General features: G+C 44.6%; 1 protein-coding gene across 1 annotated transcript in view; it reads right to left on the bottom strand.

Annotated features, from left to right (window-relative positions):
- The window catches only part of eif4g1b (eukaryotic translation initiation factor 4 gamma, 1b), a 153,324-nt gene that overhangs the window by 45,523 nt on the left and 86,090 nt on the right, over positions 1–21,711 (bottom strand). Inside the window, exons 9-16 of the mRNA XM_084319380.1 lie at positions 20,178–20,291; positions 19,019–19,109; positions 13,922–15,382; positions 11,510–11,598; positions 7,935–8,145; positions 3,454–3,587; positions 2,389–2,548; positions 1,647–2,074 (exon numbers count right to left, since the gene is read on the bottom strand). Coding sequence (XP_084175506.1) covers positions 1,647–2,074; positions 2,389–2,548; positions 3,454–3,587; positions 7,935–8,145; positions 11,510–11,598; positions 13,922–15,382; positions 19,019–19,109; positions 20,178–20,291 — 2,688 coding nt within the window. The remainder of the gene's footprint in view (positions 1–1,646; positions 2,075–2,388; positions 2,549–3,453; positions 3,588–7,934; positions 8,146–11,509; positions 11,599–13,921; positions 15,383–19,018; positions 19,110–20,177; positions 20,292–21,711) is intronic.

The following is a 21,711-nucleotide window of genomic DNA, read 5'->3' as shown; positions in this document are numbered from 1 at the left end:
AGTCAGCTACTAACTGAATACACAAGAGTGAGGAAATTGAAAAGTATTTCAGTATTTCGAAATGCTTGCTAATGCAAACATTAACCAAGTTAGGTTTTAATGCTCTGTAATATTATGTTTGATAACCTTCACCAGCATTAATTCATATTTGGTAACCAACGTTACCTCTAATGTATATTACCGTAATTCCTCTAATAGTAACCCCGGCTTGTATTTGTTTCAACTGTAGCGGGTACCAGGCTTGTATTAGGAGGAGGCCTGTATAAGAGGGAGGCCTATATTTCAAATTTTCAAACGGATCATAATGAATAAATCAACATTTTGTGTCAGTTTGAACCCTCTGAACCCTCTGAACCCTCTGGGTTCATTTATTGAAACCAAGTACTGTATGAAATAGTAAACAGTGCAATTACAGGTAGTCACTGGTCATTTCAACGTTTTCAAAGTGAAATCAAGTAACTAGCTCAGTATGCAGCTCAGTATATTAGTAACCCGGCTTGTATTAGGAGGCCGGCTTATAATTGCTTAGCTCAAGAGCACACCCGGCCATTAATAGAGACCCGGCTTGTATTTGAGACCCGGTTACTATTAGAGGAATTACGGTAACTAATGTTAGCAGTGATGCTAATACTAGCCAATGGCAAAAGCCAATGTGTTTGGACGCTATGCACTGGGATTGACCTGGAGGACAGAATGGCATCAAATGCTGGGGAAGACTTTTTAATACCAGATTACTACTGTCAGTGTCCAGTAAATAAATTATAAAAAAAAAACTCCAGTCAATTTGCTAATGAAAGAGAATCCACTTCCTTTATTGAATGAATGTGAATTGAACTCAACCCTGATGCACACTAGAGCTGTCCCCGAAGCCTGTTTGAGATTCGAACTTCGCCAGGGTTTTTCGAACGGATGTTCGTACAATCTGTTTTTAATCATGCAATAAATGTGCTCCTAAATAATTTGTCTGGTTCAGTACTGTCGAGTCTTGACTTTAGGCACATAGCGCACATTATTTACGCATATAACGTAGCGCATATGTGCAATGCATATTGCTGCCGTTATTAAGAGTAGTAGTACCTACTTACTGGTCACGGGAGGCTTCAATAACGTTTTGGATGGTAATCCATTTTGTGAATCCATTTGTTGAAACAACATCTTTGTTGGCCGACGGCTCCTGCTATCTTAACGTTAGCCAGCTAAACGTGTTAGTCTGACTTAATTAACGTGCATAACATACCTGTGTAACATTAAGTAACTTGTGTTCCGCTGGGAAAGTTCAGCATCACTGCATATACGTCCATTCGGAAACGTTGTATTATGAAATAAGACGGGCGAGTGCAAGTCACTAAACTCTTTTTTGCATGATTGATTCATTTCCTGATAATGTATGGTGACCCCTCCTCATCATCGACTAGACTGTGTTGTTGTGTCTGTGTTCGTGCGTGACTTTAGAATTATTGTAAACACAACATAGTACTGTGATATTCTGATATATCACATTCTGATATATTTTTCACAAAAAAAAGGTATTAAAAGGTATTCAAACCCATTAATTAAGATTTGAATGCCATCGTAACTAACAAAGGTCCGAACGTTTGGGCTCAGCCCTAATGCACACGTTGGACCTCGATGCGCCCGCCTCTTACCGTGATAAGGCAGCGGCACATATTGGCGTAGGCCACAGAGAAGTTGGGCTCGGAGATGGCCTTCTCGAAGATGAGGTCGATGACTCCCTTCAGCCTCTCCTCTGTGTCGATATCCAGATCCGTCACCTGCTTCATGAGCTGCTGGAACATCTGAGGCGTCAGCTTGTTCAGGACACTGCGCACACGCTTGAACAGCTCTGCGGTCTCGGCTTCTGTGTCCTTCTCCTCACCGCCGGCGCCCCCGGCTTCCTCCACACCGCGCCTGGGCACCGGTGCCATCTTGGCCGTAGGCTTCCACGCCTTCTCTGCCTTGTTGAGCTGCACGTCGTCGCTGTGCGACATGATGGTGATGATCTTCCGTGGCTCTTTCCTCTTGCCCTGCTGGGAGTGACGTGTTCCGCCACCCATCATCATGCCAACGCCCATACCTGGAGGCTGTGGGGGGGTCCAGGTATTTGGAGAGAGGGACAGGGGTTGGGGTAAAAAAACAAGAAAGAGGCAAGGAAGCGAGAGAGAGACAAGTGGGAAATGAGAGATAGAGAGAGAGATTCAGTCAGTTAGTATCATTCCATTCCTCTGGGGATACAATCGAGGCCACAGTCGGTGTCAAATTGACGAATTCTTCGGCATGGATTTAGGTGTGTGTCCCCCACCCAGAGAGGGCGACTTACCGGTCCTCTCCCCCCACCTCCTCCTCCTCCTCCTCCTCCTCCTCCTCCTCCTCCTCCTCCACCTCCACCACCTCCTCCTCCTCCACCGCCTCCTCCTCCACCTCCTCCTCCTCCGCCACCTCCTCCCATGCCAGGCCTGCCGAGGTTGGCGTAGGAGGGTGTGAAGTCAGGGCCGCAGTTCATCCCCTGCAAGCGGCTGGGATCCAGCTGGCGCAGAGGTGCCTTATTGGCCTGGAGGGAGGGAGGAAACAAGAGAGAGAAGTAGAAATCAAGACAAAAAGGAGTGAACCTGGTTCAATGACAGTGAACTTAAATCACATGCGATTCTCAGGATTCCATTTCATGATTCAATACTTCCTTCAGGCCTTCCTAATTTATTAACTTTTGAAGATTTTGTTTGCAGATAAAATGTGTAATCATATTTGAATTGGGACTGAAAAGTATACTTTCTATAATTTTCTAGACTTAAAAAGTGCATGTTCGAAACTATTCCAAGACCTTGGGAGTACTGATCTAAATGATTGTTATTATTATTACTTTCCGCCCCAGACCGTGGTGTCTGTGATGTCACTGAACGTGATTGGGGTTCATCTAAGGTCTGGTACCCGTTCCAACATGCATCGTCACGCTTCTGGTCACACTGACCGTGAGAAGAATATATATCAACAAATGTTGCAGCAACCAAAAGATTAGCAAAATGCTGAATTTACAAATTTGACCTACCTTTCTTCACTCATAATATCCAAATTATGTCAGAGATCCTTTCATTAAACATATCTCCATGCCTTGTGTCTAAAATGTGATTTTGTACTGAAGGGATAAATTAATGTTTATGACCAACTTATGATGCAATATGTTTTATGTTGTTAAGACAGCTGAAAATGCATTCTGCAGTGATCCCGTGTGCAGTTATTCCATGGCTTAAAAGGGAAGGTTCAGGATTTTAAGAAGCCAATTGTACTGATCACAGCCCTTGCTGATGACACCCGAATGTTTGTTGGAGAAACTTACAGAAAATATCCGTCCGCTGTTACTGACAAATGTCAACAGGGAGCTAGTGCCAATTTCTCATAAATCTCCAGAACTCAGCTGTAGAAACCTTTTTAATGTACCATTGCACAGGGGGAAACTCATACCTTGTCGAGGACCACATCGCTGATGGGCGGGAGGCCTTCGGGCTTGTTCATGCTGGCGGACTTGAACTGGAAGCCCAGCAGGAACTCCCTGTCATACGTCTTCTTATCCTCCGGATTTATGGGCTTCCATTTTTCTGGGAGAGAGGAGGGGGAAGAGAGGAGTGGAGGACAGGGGTTGCGAGGGAGTTTAGTTTGCTCATTCAGTGGAGTAAAAGGGATTGAACTTATGCCAATAAAAACCTTTGAAATGTTTTAAATTCCGGAGTAAGGTACGTTTTTTGCTGTCCAGATAAACCTAGACTCGAGAAGAAGAGCTCCCCCTGGATGATCATTAATAATAGGCATTAGAAGAGGAATTTGGGATGGGTGTGCGAGTCTGAAAAATATACTTCTGCATCTTTGTCGCTTAGCAACCTCCCCCAAAATTATTACACCAAATATACTAACAATCTAATAATACCTGACTGGAGGGGTGTTGTGATAGTGTATGAGACATTCGGCGCCAGACCCGAGTATAGTCGGGTTTTGGTCGTTATTTATTTTATTCGCTATTTCCATTGATTATCCATCCAGGGAGCCTGATATCATTGGGAATGGGTCTGAGATCGCAAACGTCCAATACCGCCGCCTGCCGCCGGTATTGCACATCCTTTGAAACTCTCTGGCTTGGGCTGTGCATCGATCTAAAATGTCCGGTCCAGGTTTTCCTTGTCGGGCAGGACAAGCGTTTATAACGCATGGATTGAGGAGAATCAAGCACTCCCGGTTCATGTTCTTTGCTGGATTATGTTGGCAACACGATCGACATCAATACTTGGAATGGCGATCAGATAATTGGAATATTCTTTTTGGAGTACATCCTAGGCAAGGTAAGGGCTATATGGTATCAATCTTGCGTTGATCCAAGAATCCATTCACTGCGATCCGACCGTATGTGTGTACTGTGTGTGTGTAACGTATTCCGTTGGTGGCGATCAACGCATGGAAAAACGATCATGCATTTATGATGAAACATAATACCGATAATATAGCGTTGATTTCAGATTGATTGTTGATACAGGCGAGAAACGCCACGTTTTTAGTGAAATGCACTAAACGCTGCATAGCGTCTGTAACTGAGGGGTACAATTCCCTGACTGTATTACTAGATATGATACTTACTACCACTACCTTTGTACTTAATATTCGGCCACCCAGTACACGGCATAAATATATTATGATGAACACTGTCACGTAGATGAAACGGATCCAACACAAATGTACGAATTAGAAATAGGTCTTTATTTCTACACAGCGATGGTGTGTAGAGCAAGCACTTAATCAAATCAATCACATTTATGAATGGAATTAGTATGCACTTTTATGGCAAGAGTATTCGTCGGTATATCAATAGAGAATGTCCAATCTCTGAAGGCGCAGGTGGTACATATACGACCTGGAATAGTTTAAGGAATAACAGCAATGATACTTTAATGATTATATACTGGACACACTAGGGGGGGTTAATCCGGTCGCTTGTAGGCCGACAGGAGTAGGAGGGGGGGGGGTAGAATCCGGCTGCCTCATCCGGCCAAGGGTATCCCAGGTGAACCCACTGTAGTGCCGTTCAATGCGCCGGCGATCCTTGGACCACAGATGAAAGCAGGTGGACTCTTTGTGGGCCGGCGTCATCCGGTCCACGGAGGAGAGACGTGAAGCGACCTCGTCTTGCAGAGCGTCTCCTCACCTTGCGTCCTCTCCAGGGGGGGGGGGGTTCCAACACACGGCAGTGTCGGGGGTCTTTATCCATGGAATAATCAAAGTATACAAAGCATAATCCGTGCCTGGGAAGGCGGGCTGTCGTCAGTAGAATAATCCGGTATACAGGTCCACTCGCTCGTCGGCTCTGGGGCTCCTCGGGTGCAGCTTCACGTGGGGTCAACCACCCTGGATAAGCAGCCAGTTCTCTGCCCGAAACGATGGGGTACTGACTACGGTAGTATTCTCACCGCACGAAGCACTATATATTAACAGACTATTATTAGCTTAATAGACTACGTCCAACTCGACGATATAGTGCCAAATATGACTATTCAAATATTAATATACACGATGTCTCAATACCGATGGTAGGCGAACTTGGCCTTACTCCCACACGTGGCGTCGCGGGGAGGCTTTACGTCTGTGACTCTATTGGAGGGTAAGAAACTGGACTGAAAAGGAAGTCCTACTTTAGTAGCGCAGTATATATACGCACTATGAACAAATAGTCCCATTAGTGGTGCGGTAGCCAGATTCCTACGCGGAACTAGGACTTGTTCGTACATGTGGAGCGGTACGTTTGAACTGGGTCTGAGGGGTATGGCAGCCTGGCACCAAGGTCTCGACCAATAGTAGAATGGAGACTATTATGGGATGTTCAGTAGGCTAGAATGGATATTCAATGCATATTGTACAAGGAATATACAAGGGATATCAGGGAATATTAGAGAATATACAAATACAATTAAATATATATATATAAATAAATATATATATTCGGTTTAATCTGGCCCTTCACAACAGCGTCGTTTTCTGGGATTAGACAGGATTACTCTAAAACTATACTCATATTCACGACGGTATATAACGGGAATGTATGGATGAAAAAATTATTTCTTTTTGACAAATTGAACGATAGATACTCGATGTCAAATGGGCAATAGTATTATATCCATAGCTATTATATATATATAGTTTGAGCCCTGCAAACACCGCCATGTATTCCTATTCTTTAAAGCGGTGGCCTTCTTACCACACGGTACACAGTGACCTCTGGCGTCCAATGAGTTAATAACAGGATAACATGTTATGTGGCTTCATGAGACATCAGAAGCTTTAATAACAGGATAACATGTTATGTGGCTTCATGAGACATTAGAAGCTTTAATAACAGACTAATATCATGTTATGTCCCTTCATGAGACATTAGAAGCTTTATTAACACTTTGAGTGCCAACGACGAGATTTCTCGTTAGTTCATGCCAACCGTTCAGTGCCAACGACGAGAGATCTAGTTTTTTTTTTATTAGCGATTTCCATTCATATTTCATCAATCTAGCCTCACGTTACCACTGGAACTCTCTCTGAGCTCCATTGGGAAAATACCGCCCCCTATCGTCTCTCCCTATGGTACTGCACCCCTTTGGATTGGATTGAATGAAACGCATGACATTTTTTTTAAATAATCCTGCTTCCACATTTTACTTCTCAGGCATGTAACTTGAGCCGATCGGATTTATTGTGGACCATCAGAACAGTGTGGAATCAGTGTTTCGACCACCCAGCGTTGGATCAATAAACACGATCGATATTTGGAATGGCGATCAGGAATTGGAATCATCTTTTTGGAGAACATCTGATCTGAGGTAAGGAATCTATTTTACCAGTCATGGGATAATCAGAGCTTTTTTCACAGAGATATCAACGTGGGCCCTATGTGTGTGTGTGTGTGTGTGCTGATCAGGAAATGGATAATCGATTTTTCAGCCCGATTCTATAGCGTGCATAAGTACAAATATACTATCGATAATCTAGCGTTTATTTGAAAACGATTCATAAATAGGCAGAAAAATTACAACGTTTTTTGTGTATTCCAGTGTATTCCACTAAAGGGCGATTATCACAGAATGTTTATATTTTCCTGAAACTTTCAAAAAACGAGTTTTTCAAAATGGTATAAAACGGAAATGAACCGATTAAAAAACAATCCGTTTCGACAATGTTGACTGCAAACAAGTCATCGATAAGCGACGGCCATATTATACACATAGCCATAATTTAAGATATAGTTTATGCGTTCGCAAATATGAGAGCTCTATCATTGAAGTGGGCGTTCGCACGCAACGGGGTTCCGGGGCACCGGACCCGTAGCACTGAAAGTGTTAATAGGCTAATACTAATATGTTATGTCCCTTCATGAGAAATTAGAATCGTATATAATATGCTCACAAGGTCAATTAGAAACTTCTCCATTAACTCATTGGACGCCAGAGGTCGCTGTGGGCGTATGGCCGTTTGTGCCAGCGCTGTAATGAAATGGGGGTACATGCCGGTGTTAGTAGTGCTAAAACTATATTAAATATTATAGCTATGGATCTAATGATAGTCGATTGTCATTGAGTTTCTTATGGTCAAGATGCAAAAAACAGATAATTTCTTCATCAATACATTCCCGTTTTATACCGTGGTGAATATGAGTATAGTTTCAGAGTAATTCTGTGTAATCCCAGGAAACTCCGCCAAACAGCGTTTTACTGCATTTCACTATAAATCATGCCATTCCTCGCCTGGATCAATAATCAATCTGAAATCAACGCTAGGTTATCGGTATTATGTTTAATCATGGATGCATGAAAGGGGGGGGGGGGGGGAGCCGCCCCTCCATGCTTTGATCGCAACCAACGGGACACGGCACACACACACACCACAGATACACGCTCTGATCGCGGGGAAAGACCAACCTTCTTTGTACTGGTACTTCTTGTCGGTGGGTGACTTGGGGTCCTCCGGCTTGATGTTCTCTGCGTCCTGCTTGCCCTCCTTGTCCTCCTTGTCCTCCCAGGTCAGGTCGGCCTCCTCAGCAGTGGGAGGGGCTGCCGCGGTGGGGGCCTGGGCCACCGGAGCTGGGGGGGCCGGGGTGGGTTCTGGCTCTGGAGCCTCCACCACCAGCTCCTGATGGTGAGAGAGGATGGTTGTTTAGGGGGGGGGGGGGGTGGAGAGAGAATTCAGGTGAGGGAGATTAGTGGATGGTGCGGTTTACAATAAATGTTTCCTATCAATCACTTTTCCATGACATTTTTTCATTATATTATATATATATAATGTCGTTATATTGCAACATTTCCAGGACACGTGTCTTTTCTGGACTGAATATCTGATTTGAAATGTCCCTGGGCTCGTGTTGGACAGTGACCTGGGCTCGTGTTGGACAGTGACCTGGGCTCGTGTTGACAGTGTCCCTGGGCTCATGTTGGACAGTGTGTCCCTGGGCTCGTGTTGACAGTGTCCCTGTGCTCATGTTGGACAGTGTGTCCCTGGGCTCGTGTTGGACAGTGTGTCCCTGGGCTCGTGTTGGACAGTGTGTCCCTGGGCTCATGTTGGACAGTGTGTCCCTGGGCTCATGTTGGACAGTGTGTCCCTGGGCTCGTGTTGACAGTGTGTCCCTGGGCTCGTGTTGGACAGTGAAATGTCCCTGGGCTCGTGTTGGACAGCTGTTACAATCCGGAAATGTGGCACCTGGGTTATTGTTCCTTCAACTTAAGGTAACTAACTACGTTCTCTCGATGTCAGATGAAGACTGGTTGAAGCTACATATTTGCCTGTTCTTGATTTATGGTGATACATAAATCAGTGTAGAATCAGTAATGGTACATAATCAGTTCATTGTCTTCATATGCTGGATACTGTGTATCATGAAGCGTTGAGGTCCATTACAACCTGTAGACTTCTCAGTCATCAGTGTATATTGTTCTTCTGCTCTGTCATCACATCGACTTAGTTACTGCTATTTACATTTAGCCATTTAGATGACGCTTTTATCCAAAGCGACTTACAAGTTCTGTACGAGAAGTCAGCAGGAAAGGCACAACTCTTATCAGCTGAGTAACAATGTTCATCAAAGTGTTGAAACTTGAGTGCTACAGTGTTGAGTGCATAGTAGTAGAGACATGTTAGTATATGTGACGCGGCGTGACCAAACCCGACTTGGTGCGGCAGGTTACATTCCTCAGAAATCGCGAAAATGTCTCGCATTTCAGAAATAAATCAAAATAGAAATATTGCATTTTTGACTGCTTTGAAATGTTCTCTCTGTTTCCTTATTTGCAAAACTTAATACAACTTGTAAATGAGTTAATTATTGTTATTTTGTCCGACAGTATGTATTCAGAAACATTGGGAAAAGACTACACTTGCGGGGAGCTCAGCGGAGCCTCTGAGGGGGTGTGGTCTGGTGTGTGTGGGCGCCTGTTCATTACAGCTCATTCATTACAGGGTACTTGAGAGGTGCGAAAGCAGACACAGACAGAGAGCTCTGCTTTCATCATAGCGGAGAGAACGAAGCGTTCGAAAAAAGCATGCATAGTGTAACATTAAGTTACACTGCCATCTTAACGTTAGCAAGCTAAGCATGCATAGCGCGACCTGTGTAACGTTAAGTAACTTGTGTTCCGCGGGGAAAGACTGTTCCATTTGTAACAACTTCAAAGAATAACATCCAAATCCGATCCCTTAGGGAGTTTAGGGAAGCGAATTTCCTTGTAGACTACCGTTTCATTACATCCCACAGCGTCGTGTGTGTGCGCAACGTAGTTCATTCATAGATCTGTCCCGAGCCTAGACAAAAACGTTCCAATTCCATTCACATTAGAATGTGCATTTCCTTCATTCCACAGCGCTGAGCATGCAACGTATTTCATTGATACTCTGGCCAGAGCCTACTCACTTGGCCTCTGGGACAATAATATTTCATCTATTTCCATCTATAATATCAGTGATTATGACCAGACGGAACACTCACACAGGAAAGGGCTAATTTAGATAGAGTATGTATGTATTATTTAGATAATTGAAGGTACCTCAAAACATGAAACCAAGCCATGTCACACATCTTGTGTGTGTGTGTGTGTGTGTACTAGTCTATATGCATGAAATGTGCATCTCTATGGCATCTCTAGCCTCTACAAGTCAGGTTCCTTTCTCCACAAGTGTACACAAGTATACCCACATACCCCCCTCCCACTACATAAGGTTAACCTTTCACTACCACACTACAGAAGGTTAACCTTTCACTACCACACTACCACACTACAGAAGGTTAACCCTTTCACTACCACACTACAGAAGGTTAACCCTTTCACTACCACACTACAGAAGGTTAAACTTTCACTACCACACTACATACGGTTAACACTTTCACTACCACACTACAGAAGGTTAACCTTTCACTACCACACTACAGAAGGTTAAACTTTCACTACAAGACTACAGAGGTTAAACTTTCACTACCACACTACAGAAGGTTAAACTTTCACTACCACACTACAGAAGGTTAACCTTTCACTACCACACTAAATTAAATAAACTATCATGACTTTTCCTTCATGGGTGTTGTGTTTACAGTGCCACAAGACAGAGTCATTGACATAACAAAAGAGCCTGACTAGAACGCAGCAAGGTGTTAATTGCCCCCAGAGAGAGAGGGGGCCATGGAAAACAATGCATTCTGGGTAGGGTTGTAGTTTTTTAACACTAAGTGTAAAAATGTCAAGGCCATTTTCTCTGATTAGGTTTTGTGATAATCACCATGATTCATAGGAAGTAGCTTGAAAAGTATGAATGAAGGTATGAATCTGTACTTTCATAATATGTAAAAAAAAATATATATATATATATATTTGAAGAGGCCTCAACAAGTTCCTACTGTCTACGGCTAGTCACATATTAGGAAGAGTACATGATAGTAGAGGACAGTAAGGAGTTTAGTAGTATATAAGGCCGTTCTAGGTAGACTCCTGTTATTTATCTGTCTTTATGTCTCAGGACACTGTGCTCATGATCCTGAAGGCCTTTATGTTTTCTGCACAATCTGCTCAGAATAACCTGAGGATGAGCTTCAACTCCAGGACCTAGTTTCTCACTGAATTTTAAAGACATTGTAAAGTCTATAGATCAAGACCATGTCTATTGATAGTGATTTTATTTTTCCTATGCATGTTTGTTGTATTGCACTTTTAGCTGTTGACTGTTTTAGACTGTTGATGAGTTTCATGTTGCGTTTCATGTACGGCTGTCCTTCTTGGCCAAATTTTAAATGAGATTTGAATCTCAACAGGAATAACCTGGTTAAATTATGATTAAATAAATAAAAACAATAGATTTACCAAGATATTTCATCACGTTTCCAGGACTGGAAGACATACACCTTCAAATTCCACGATTTCTTCCTAGGTTTTGCCATAACCGTAGGAAAACGTCTTGAAGATTAAACAGGCAAAACACCGCCGGCACACAGGTAAAATAACAACACCACACTCACCTCTGTAAAGGCATCCAGGAGGTCTCCCACAGCCTCCTTCTTGTTCAGCTCCTTCATCTTCCTCTTCTTCTTTGGCACGGACACAGCAGCTACAGAGCGGGAGGAGGTAAGCACAGTTTTTCACCTTTCCTAATCCAGGGGTTCAACTCAGATGGAATGTTCAGATGAGCGAGTACATGTCAGATGGGGTGGTTATCAATCAGCCAGTAGGGACGGTTGAAAGGGAGGATGGGGAAGTCGTTACCACTGCTCACTGCTTCTTGGTGGAAGATTCAATAAATTACACATGATTACAAATACTTGTCATCAGTGCACTGCCAACAGCAGCTTCCTCATCAAAACTATAGGTATATATATATATTGCGGCTGATGTTGGTCCCTGGATGCTGGACTGTGACTGTCCACTGCTCCTAACTGGTGGGATGGGTTAAATGCAGAGGACAAATAAAAAAGAATTTGTAAAAATGTACTGATACTGTACATATATTTTTCTTCTTCCACACTCATACAGCGCTTAAGGCTATTGGGGGGATTGGAATTCAGTCTAGATCCTAACAATCTAAAAGAATGCTCATCTATTAGGGGTGCAACGGTACACATAAGCCACGGTTCGGTATGTACCTCGGTATTGGGGTCACGGTTCGGTACAACAGCAAAAGAATATTTATAATTATTATTATATATTTATAAGAATTATTAGAATTATTATTATTAAATAGAATAATATTCTATAGGCTTGCCGTGGTAGTCAGTGATACTGGTGTCATTCTGTGTTCAGGAATCCACTGAGTAAATTAATTGCCTACTGCCCCCTTAACAACTTATGCAACAACTTAGTTTCACTTGTAGAGAGGATTTAACTTCATGTGAAGCTGAGACTGAAGAAGAATAGAGAACAGATGACGTTACACAACAATGGCAGAGGATTTATCAATAGGATTTAAACACAGTAGCAGCAACTGGAGGAGCTCAGATGATCAGTCCAGAAAAGTATGTACGGTAGTGCTTTTTTTTCTTCTCCAATCAGCTGTGAGAAAGTCTGCAGGAGAAAGTTAACATGTGTGTTCGCCACAGTGTGTGTGTCTTTCCATTGGTTACCATTATTGGGCGAACAAGAAAACTGTAAAATTGTAATGACCCTGCTGTGTTACAACATATAATTGATTCATGGTTTTGTTTTAGGGACACATAGGCTGTAGTAAACGGGAGGGGAGGAGGGGAGAGCCGAGTGTCAGTGTGCGTTGTTAATTTGTTCTGTCCGCTTGTCATCGTGCCTAAGCTTCAACGTTTTATTCGTCATCTATATTTGGCAATACAAGTTTAATATTCAACTTTCAGTGCCTTTGATTAACGTCCCTGGATGCCAGCATCCACTTCAATGATAGTGTTAAAAACGCATAATCTATGTTTTAATTTTTTCTTTTTTCTTTTTTTTTTTAAATCGGTTCATTTCCGTTTTATAGCATTTCGAAAAGCTATCGTTTTCTCGAGAATTTCCGGAAAATATAAAGATTCCGTCATAAACGGCATTTACTGGAATATTCTCGAATACACTAGACACGTTGTCATTTGTCGGCCTATTTATGAATAGTTTTCAAATAAACGCTAGATTATCGATAGTATATGTGTACTTATGCACGCTATAGAAGCGGGTTGAGAAATCGATTACCTCATTTCCTCAACATCACACACACATACGGGACACGTTGATATCTCAGTGAAAACAGCAGATTATCCTAAAACTGGTAACAGACTCCTTACCTTACAACAGATGTTCTCCAAAAAGATTATTCCAATTCCTGATCGCCATTCCAAATATCGATCGCGTTTATTGATTGATTATTGGCTGCTGTAAATATATATTCCAGGCTGCTTTCCGTCTCGCTATCACTTCCCTCTTGATCAGACGGCTCGCCAGCATAGTGGAGCCAGTAGGCTCCCCCCCCACCCATCGACCTGTGTAATCGAATGGCCTGCAGTTACACAGGGATAGACGATAGGGGGCGGTATTTTCCCAACGGAGCTCCTAGAGGGGCTGCTGTACCAACGGGAGACTCGGTTGATGAAATATGAATTCAGATCGCTAATAAAAATAAAAAATGATAATTAGCGTCGTCGGCATTCAACGGGCGGGGCGAAATAACGACATAACACGTTGCCGGCATCCAAAGTGTTAAAGATCAATGTAAGCCAGTGTAAAGTAAAGATATTGAACATAGATTTGTAAAATGTGCAACCCTAGTTTCACATAGTGGTATGAGACGTATTCTTCGTATGGCTGCGCGTACCGTACCGTAAATTTGCGGGATGAATACACGTACCGTTACACCCCTATCCTCTATCATTTGAGAAACATGCTGTGACTTTATAACAACATCATCGCTGGTGAAGGCTTCTTGAAGACAGACCAACCTTGCATAGTAGTCTCCCCGGTAGTGGGCGTGGCTGCCAGGGTGTCCTCCCTCTCTTCTGCTGCAGGAGGGGGAGGGGTGGGGGCCGTCTCCGGGGCAGCGGCTGCAGCGACGATCTCCACGGGAGCAGCTGTCTCCACCTTGGCAACAGGCGGTAGCGGCGTCGGGGGCTCCACCTTGGCTTCAGAGGCGACAGGGGGAGCGGTCTCTTGGACCGCAGAGGGTGCGGGTGTCTCCTGGACAACGGGCACTGGTGTCGCCTGGACAACAAGCACGGGCGTAGCCGGGACAACGGGCACAGGCATCGCCGGGACAACGGGCACGGACGTCACCGGGACAACGGGCACGGGCGTCGCCGGGACAACGGGCACGGGCGTCGCCGGGACAACGGGCACGGGCGTCGCCGGAACAACGGGCACGGGCGTCGCCGGGACAACGGGCACGGGCGTCGCCGGGACAACGGGCACGGGCGTCGCCGGGACAGCGGGCAGGGGCGTCGCCGGGACAGCGGGCAGGGGCGTCGCCGGGACAGCGGGCAGGGGCGTCGCCGGGACAGCGGGCAGGGGCGTCGCCAGGACAACAGGCACGGGCGTTGCCGGGACAACAGGCACAGGCGTTGCCGGGACAACAGGCACGGGCGTCGCCAGGACAACAGGCACAGGCGTCGCCAGGACAACGGGCATGGGTGTTTCCTGGACAGCGGGCACAGGCGTCGCTGGGACGGCCGGTGTCGCCGGGACTACGGGTGGTGCCTGGATGACAGGCGCCGGTGACGCCCGAGCAACAGGCACCGGTGACACGGCAGCGAGCGACTGGGCCACGTCAGGCTCGGCGATGGGACTGTCGTGGTGTTCGGCCGAGCGGGTGGCAGGCGCCTCGGGGTCCCGGGGGGCGGGCAGAGGCAGGCCGTTGGGCAGGCGCAGCTCCTCAGGCTGGGCGATGGGAGACTCCAGAGGGGCCTCCGAGTGACAGGAGGCCATACCGACGGACAGTTCCTTGGGCTCCGCCTCTGACACGCCATTAGTGGAGGGCAGGGCGGGTGTGGCTGCAGGAGACGCGGAGGAGGTGGACACTTCAGACTCCTCCTCTTTCTCGTCATCCTCCTCCTTGGCCTCCTCCCTGTCCTCCTTGTCTGTTTTGTCCTGTGCTGTGGCGGAAAAGGGGAGGGGGTCGGGGAGGGGCGCGGGGTAGGCGGGCACCTCGGGAGCCAAGGGCGCGGTCGTAGTGGTGTCCCGGGGCTGCGGAGGGGCGTCCATCACGTCAGCGACCAGAGCGCTGGGGAGGGGGGAGGGAGTAGTGTCGACACAGGCGTCACTCGGGAGGGTGGGCGTGTCTGAAGGTGGCGCGGGGGGAGGGGTTTTAATGTCCGTGGTGGGGGGGCTGGCCTCTGCAGGGGTGGGTTCGCTCTTTGTAAGTTCAGGGGTCTTCGATGGAGGAGGGGGTGTGGGCTTCCCTCTGTCATCTGGCAGTTAAAACAAAGACAGAATCAATACCCATCACCTCTACTTGAATACAAGTTTATAAAACCATCCATTGCCAGCACAAAGTCATCTCCCCTTTCATATGGAAACCACACTTCACTAAAGATTTGTCCCATTAATAAATGAACAGCAATTTGCAACATTTAAGAAGAATGACATGTTTTAGTAGCTAACCGTCTAAAGGAAAGACGCCCCTGTATCTTCAAAAGGAGCATTTCCATCTTAAAATTGATAATCCTCGTTTCAAGAAGACCTCATCAGTTTCATCATAACAAACATCATAACTCATAAATCCAAAATGCACTTGATCAAATGTGGTGAATAATTTGACAAGAAATTGCACAATATATTTGCTTATTTGTTTATTTTTAGTTAGTAGAAGTCAATGTGGATAAAAGGGTGTCTACATATAATAAAAGTTAACCATGTTCTAAGATCATATTCAAAACCTTATTCACCATCAAAGATGAAAAAGAAAAACAATAATAATATATATTCTCCTTTAGTTCATTACAATTTACTCAAGCATAGTAACAGACACAATATTTCTGACACTGGGAATACATTCCCCGACATCCATAGATGTCCCTAGATACCAAGAACGTGCAAATGGACCTTGTAGAAGTGGAGCAATCTTCCATTTACTTGGATATGTACTTTTAGGCGAATCTTCTGAAAATATGGAGGTTAAGTCCACCATGTTGTAAAATCCTATTGAATAGGATTTGGAGGAAAATGGATACAGCATAGTATCATGAAAATAATATTGGTGGCAATATATCGTAAACGTCAAGGATCGATAATTTTTTTTATTGCAATAAAGATTATAGAAGTGAGGTGAACAGATTAAAAACATTATCTTATTAGATAAAACAGATTGTATACATATTTGTATTTCAGATGTTGACAAAGCCTTCCGTTGGAGACATAATTTGCTATTGGAAAATGGTAATAAATCGCAATATACTGTAAAATTGCAAAACGATCATATTGTGACTTAAGTATTGTGATAATATCCTGCCTCTGTTGATTCTCACCCCTAATATTCCAAGTCCTTCAAGTTAACCATGTTTTAAAACAAGTCCTTCCGTTGATATTTAAAACACATAGCATGAGTCCCCACTGACAACAAGTGCTACTAAATTAAAAAACCTGAAAAACCCAAACACTGGAGCAACAACCCAAACAAGGGCTTGTTGAAAGGACAAAAATGACAATTCCAAACAGGCTTCTTAACAAACCCGGAAACACATTTTAAGAATTCACATTATGTTCTTCCTGTGCCTCAGGCATGGATTAAAGCAAAAAAAATTCTCCTGACTGAACCTTTTTTCAGGCCAAGTCATATTCTTATTTTAACCTCCACTGCATTTTTTTTTAATAGCGTTAGCGTTTTAAGGGAGCCTACTTGTAGAGCTACTGTCCTGACTGTGACTATAGACTCTACTGTTGTGGTTGTTGTGCCAGGCAGGGAGGCTTGAATGCAAGTCTTGTGGCTAGCTTCTGATTGATGGCGAGCTAGCACCCCTTTCCCATTACTTTGAACCATGAACTAAATGGCTTGTTATCATACAAACAAGGGACTAAACACATTTCGCAATTATGCCACAACAACAATGGACAGTCTCCTCCCCACCGTTTGTATATATTTTTTTCCACCCACCCACCCCCTCCTCCTAATGTACAGTCTCCTCCTCATCATATGTATATATTTACTGTTAGGATCTCTGGGTAACAGTACTGTATATTTGCATATCGTATATGTGACAAATGTAACAGTACTATATACCTGTAAGTCATGTATGTCCCTATGTCATAAATGTCATGATGTCATGTATGTTGTGTATGTCATAAATGTCACTATGAATTGAAAATGGGGGACCCTGATGATGTAAACAAGACAAACATCTTTGTTAAGGGGATGCACACCAGAGAAAGACTTTAGTCTTGTTTACATCATCAGGGTCCCCCATTTTCAATTCATAGTAACATTTATGACATTACACAACATTGACATCATGACATTTATGGCATAGTAGGGACATACTACAGGTAATGTTACATTTGTGACATATATGATATGCAAATATACAGTAATCAATGTTAGCCATAGATCCTAACAGAGATTATATACATTATGATGGGGAGGAGACTGTACATTAGGAGGGGGGGGGGGGGGGGGGGGGGGGGTAGAAAAAGATACATACGGTGGGGAGAGAATATACGATGGAGAGGGGACTGTCTACACAGATACACCTGTGTGATGTTGCTACGGAGTTAAGCTAATAAAGGTGACTCACAACCACAACAGGGGACTCACGTATTTGTACTGTGAAGTAACTGTTAACACGACAATGACAAATGTGTTGTTTCCGTTCTTTTTTTTTTACATACTTGCGGCACACAGAGCCAGTCTCTTGAAACACCGCTATCTTCAAACTTCCACTCGAAACGTTCTTTTGTTGGGTGGTGCTGCTCATCCTTTTCGTCTGAGAAAACCGCTGTGGTTTTTCTTTTTAGTGGCCGGCTTACTCCTTCTATTTAACCGACGCCATTAGCTCACGTTAGCTAAATCGGTATAGCAGCGAGTGCACGCAGCGTGGTGGCTGTGACGTCTGTAAACAAGGAGAGTTGATGCGCGACGCTGCAAAAAAGACGACTGTCGTAAAACCAAAACACACCGGAGTTTTTAATTATTTTACATGACTATTTTGTTAGCCGCCATGTGACGGACAGACCTCTCAGACCTCGCAAATCATGTCACTCCAATAGCCCTCCAGCTGCAACCGCGGAGCGAACAGCGTCCTGTCTCTCGGGTCGCTGAGTGATGACTCTGCTTGGGGCGGCGCGATAGAAAAAAAATGCTATTTGGCGCCTCTGATTGGCTCAATTTTGTTTAAATCTGTATGCATCTACAAATCATATTATACCAAGGTAGCCAATTCCGTCAGACTGCGAATCAAATGGACGGATCTCCCCAATCAAATTGACGGAAATACGTCTGGAGACGGAATGCTTTAATGTCTGCTCAGGACAGTTCAAATCGGTATTTGTGAACACATTCTCCTGAAGCTAGAAATCAGAGAGAACCTTCCAATCGATGAAGATCTGGGGCTGCTCCATAGATAATGAACGGGACTCTGATTTTCGAGGCCATAGAAACCTTTGTGTGAACTCTTACACCAAAATGAGGATTCTAGCATTGCTAGAAGATCTTAACCATACTCATAAACTACCTCTTTTGGGTGCAAGAGCTCACACAAACAATGTATGGCCTCATAAAGTCAGGGCAGTATTCATTGAGCAGCCCTAGATCTTACATCCCAGTTACATCACTAATAGTAGGGTTCTCTCTCTGATTTCTAGCTGAGGAGAGAGAGCGAGAGCGAGCGAGCGAGAGAGCGAGAGTGAGAGTTAAAATACTGACTGAACCGTCCCGGGGGCACAGGAAGAACATGTGGTATGTCGATTATCTAAAGAAAATGGGTGGCATTCCCATAATGGGTTGAGTATCCATTTACCACCCAAAGTAGTCTAGGTTTTCAGCATCTCCGCCAACCGATAACCTATAGTGTACCGGGTCAACTCGGTAAGCCAAGTGCGCAAGACAGACTCACCTGGTCTGACTGTGGCTTGTGGCGTTGCGGCAGGTGTCACCTTCTCACCATTGGCCTGGAACACCACTGGACTTTCTGATCTAGATATGGCCTGACGGGGACAGAAAAACACACAACCGGAGATATGACAACACATCCACAGTGAGACTTTACCATTACACTAGGAGAGGGGGAAAAACACACCAGACAAATACCACTCGCGAGCTTGGTAGCCGCTATGTTTCCCCCCGTCATCTACTACATTGGGTGCCGTACATCGTGCCGTACCAACACTGGAAAAAAAGTGTTTTCTTCCCAGATTATGTTTCTGGCTGGTGCGATAGAGAATGTCTATCCTACACATACAGGAGTTGGTGCCGATACTGTACCGATACCCAAGACCAGCACTGCTGAAATGCTGCTGTATTTGTGAAATGTAAAAATTAAAAGCAGTCCGATGTAAGTTCTAATCTGCTGTTTTATCTCGACTGCTCAGAATGGAAAACTTGAAAGACAAAATAACGACCCTGGATCAGCAGTTCCACGCCACGTTTTGTCAATATTGGCCTCATTACATGCAATTTCCATTGACTCCAAACATTAAACTGGCGCCTTGGCAGACTACAGGTAAAATGTGATGACGGTGCATGTATGTGTATATGCATGTATGTGAGTATGTGTATGTATAGGAAGCGTGTGTGTACAGGAAGCTTCTATACTTTAAGCAAGTGGCTTGTCCTACCGCATTCCCGTTTTGCGCTCTGATTGGCCACGCACGTTTCTGGTCATGTGACATGTGCGCCAATCGTGGGACGCCAAGTTTTTGGACGGTTAAGCTTAGGCACTCTTTCAAAGTTGGTTATGGGTAGAGTTTGTCTTAGAGCGTGACGGCAAGTTCTTTCGACGGTTAAGCTTAGGCACTCTTTCGAAGTTGGTTAAGGTTAGAGTTTGTCTTAGAGCATGGCGATAGAACGCCAGGTAGTTTGCAGGCTGTTCGACGCGGAAATGGGCAAAGACGCAGCTCGTCACGCTATTGGGCGCACATGTCACATGACCAGAAACGTGCGTGGCCAATCAGAGCGCAAAACGGGAATGCGGAAGGACAAGCCACTTGCTTAAAGCATAGACGCGTACAGGAAGTATGTGTGTGTATAGGAAGTGGTCATAAATGGTAGCTCACCTGCGGGACGTCGTCGCTAGCCTGTGGAGGGGTTGGGGTGGAGCCACTGCGGCCACCGGACATAATCTCCTCGGTAATGTCCCGGCCACCCTGGTTAGGGTCTCGTATTCTGATCTGTGGACGAGAGAGAGCGACAGACAAGAGGGTTAATTTTAAGAGAGCAAGAAAGAGAGAGAGACACACACACACACGATTATGTTTACAAGAGAGGGGGGGTTATGTTTAAAAGAGATGGATCGATTGATGAGAGAGAGACAGACACATACACACAGAAGATTATGTTTAAAAGCAAGATAGATCGATTGATGAGAGAGAGAGAGAGACATACAAGAAAGTTATGTTTTAAAATAAAGGAGAGAGAGAGAGAGGGTTATGTTTAAAAGTGAAAGAGATAGATAGATAGATAGATAGATAGATAGATAGATAGATAGATAGATAGATAGATAGATAGATAGATAGATAGATAGATAGATAGATAGATAGATAGATAGATAGATAGATAGATAGATAGATCTGTCAGGGTGGAAGAAGTGAAAAAGAGAGTAGAGGCAGAGTGAGATGACTGAACACAGAGGCCACAGGGAGAGTTCATCCAGAAGAAAATACATTGCTCTCTCTGGCTGCCTTCCCACATGTAAAAAAGGAGAGAGAAATGCAGAGAGAAAGAGAGGAAAAGCAAGGAAGAGCAGAGAGAGCGAGAGAGAAAGAAGTGATTTGGGTTTTCGCTTGTTGACCAAGATGCAAAGCCAAACCTCGTCCTAATTTTCAGCTAAAAACTGTCAACCGAACGTTTAATATAACCCTGACCTTACTGGAGACCTCGCATATAACCTTAACCTCAAACACAAACCATTATCATCATGTTTCTTATGGTGATTATCCGTTTTCAAAGCGTGGACCAAATACCTGTCCGGACTGTGGCTATTCCCATGATGCAATGGTGTAGGTTTTGGCCAGGGGCTGTGGCTAGCTAGCTGTTTCCCATTCAACCAACCCCACATTTCTCACATTCTCAACACAAAGACACAACCAAAAAAAAAGAAAAAGAAATCCAACAGACAGACGAGACAAGCAAATCTGCACTTTTAAAAGAAAAGAAAACTTGTGTATGCCACTTGGGTCACTTGGCAGATTGTGTGACCGAGCATGACCTGAGTTATCCGAATTTCAGCCAAGTTGCCAAACAAATTCCAGTGCACGGCCTGTAGCAAAATGCCTGTCTCGCATTAATCACTAACTCAAAGCATAAATGTCGTTACCCCGGATGGCTAACCCTCCTGTGCCGATCGACATAGTGAAACAAGTTAAATAGGATCAGGGAAAAGCTGATCACTCACTCCCAAGGAGTGCCCCCACCCCCGCTTGACAAGCACATGTTTTCTACCACAGCCCCTCTCTCACACACACACACACACACTGTAGGAGAGCAGAGCTGTCACAAACTGGTATGAGCCGGAATGTTCCCTCTCTCCGCTAGAGAGCTTTACCTGGCACGGTCAGTCCCCCTCTCTCTCCCTGAGCTCCGGAGACCCTA

Source organism: Notolepis coatsorum (assembly GCF_963971535.1).
Source record: "Notolepis coatsorum genome assembly, chromosome: 1".
In the NCBI taxonomy this organism is placed as follows: Eukaryota; Metazoa; Chordata; class Actinopteri; order Aulopiformes; family Paralepididae; genus Notolepis; species Notolepis coatsorum.
This window is presented reverse-complemented; position numbering and strand designations above follow the sequence as displayed.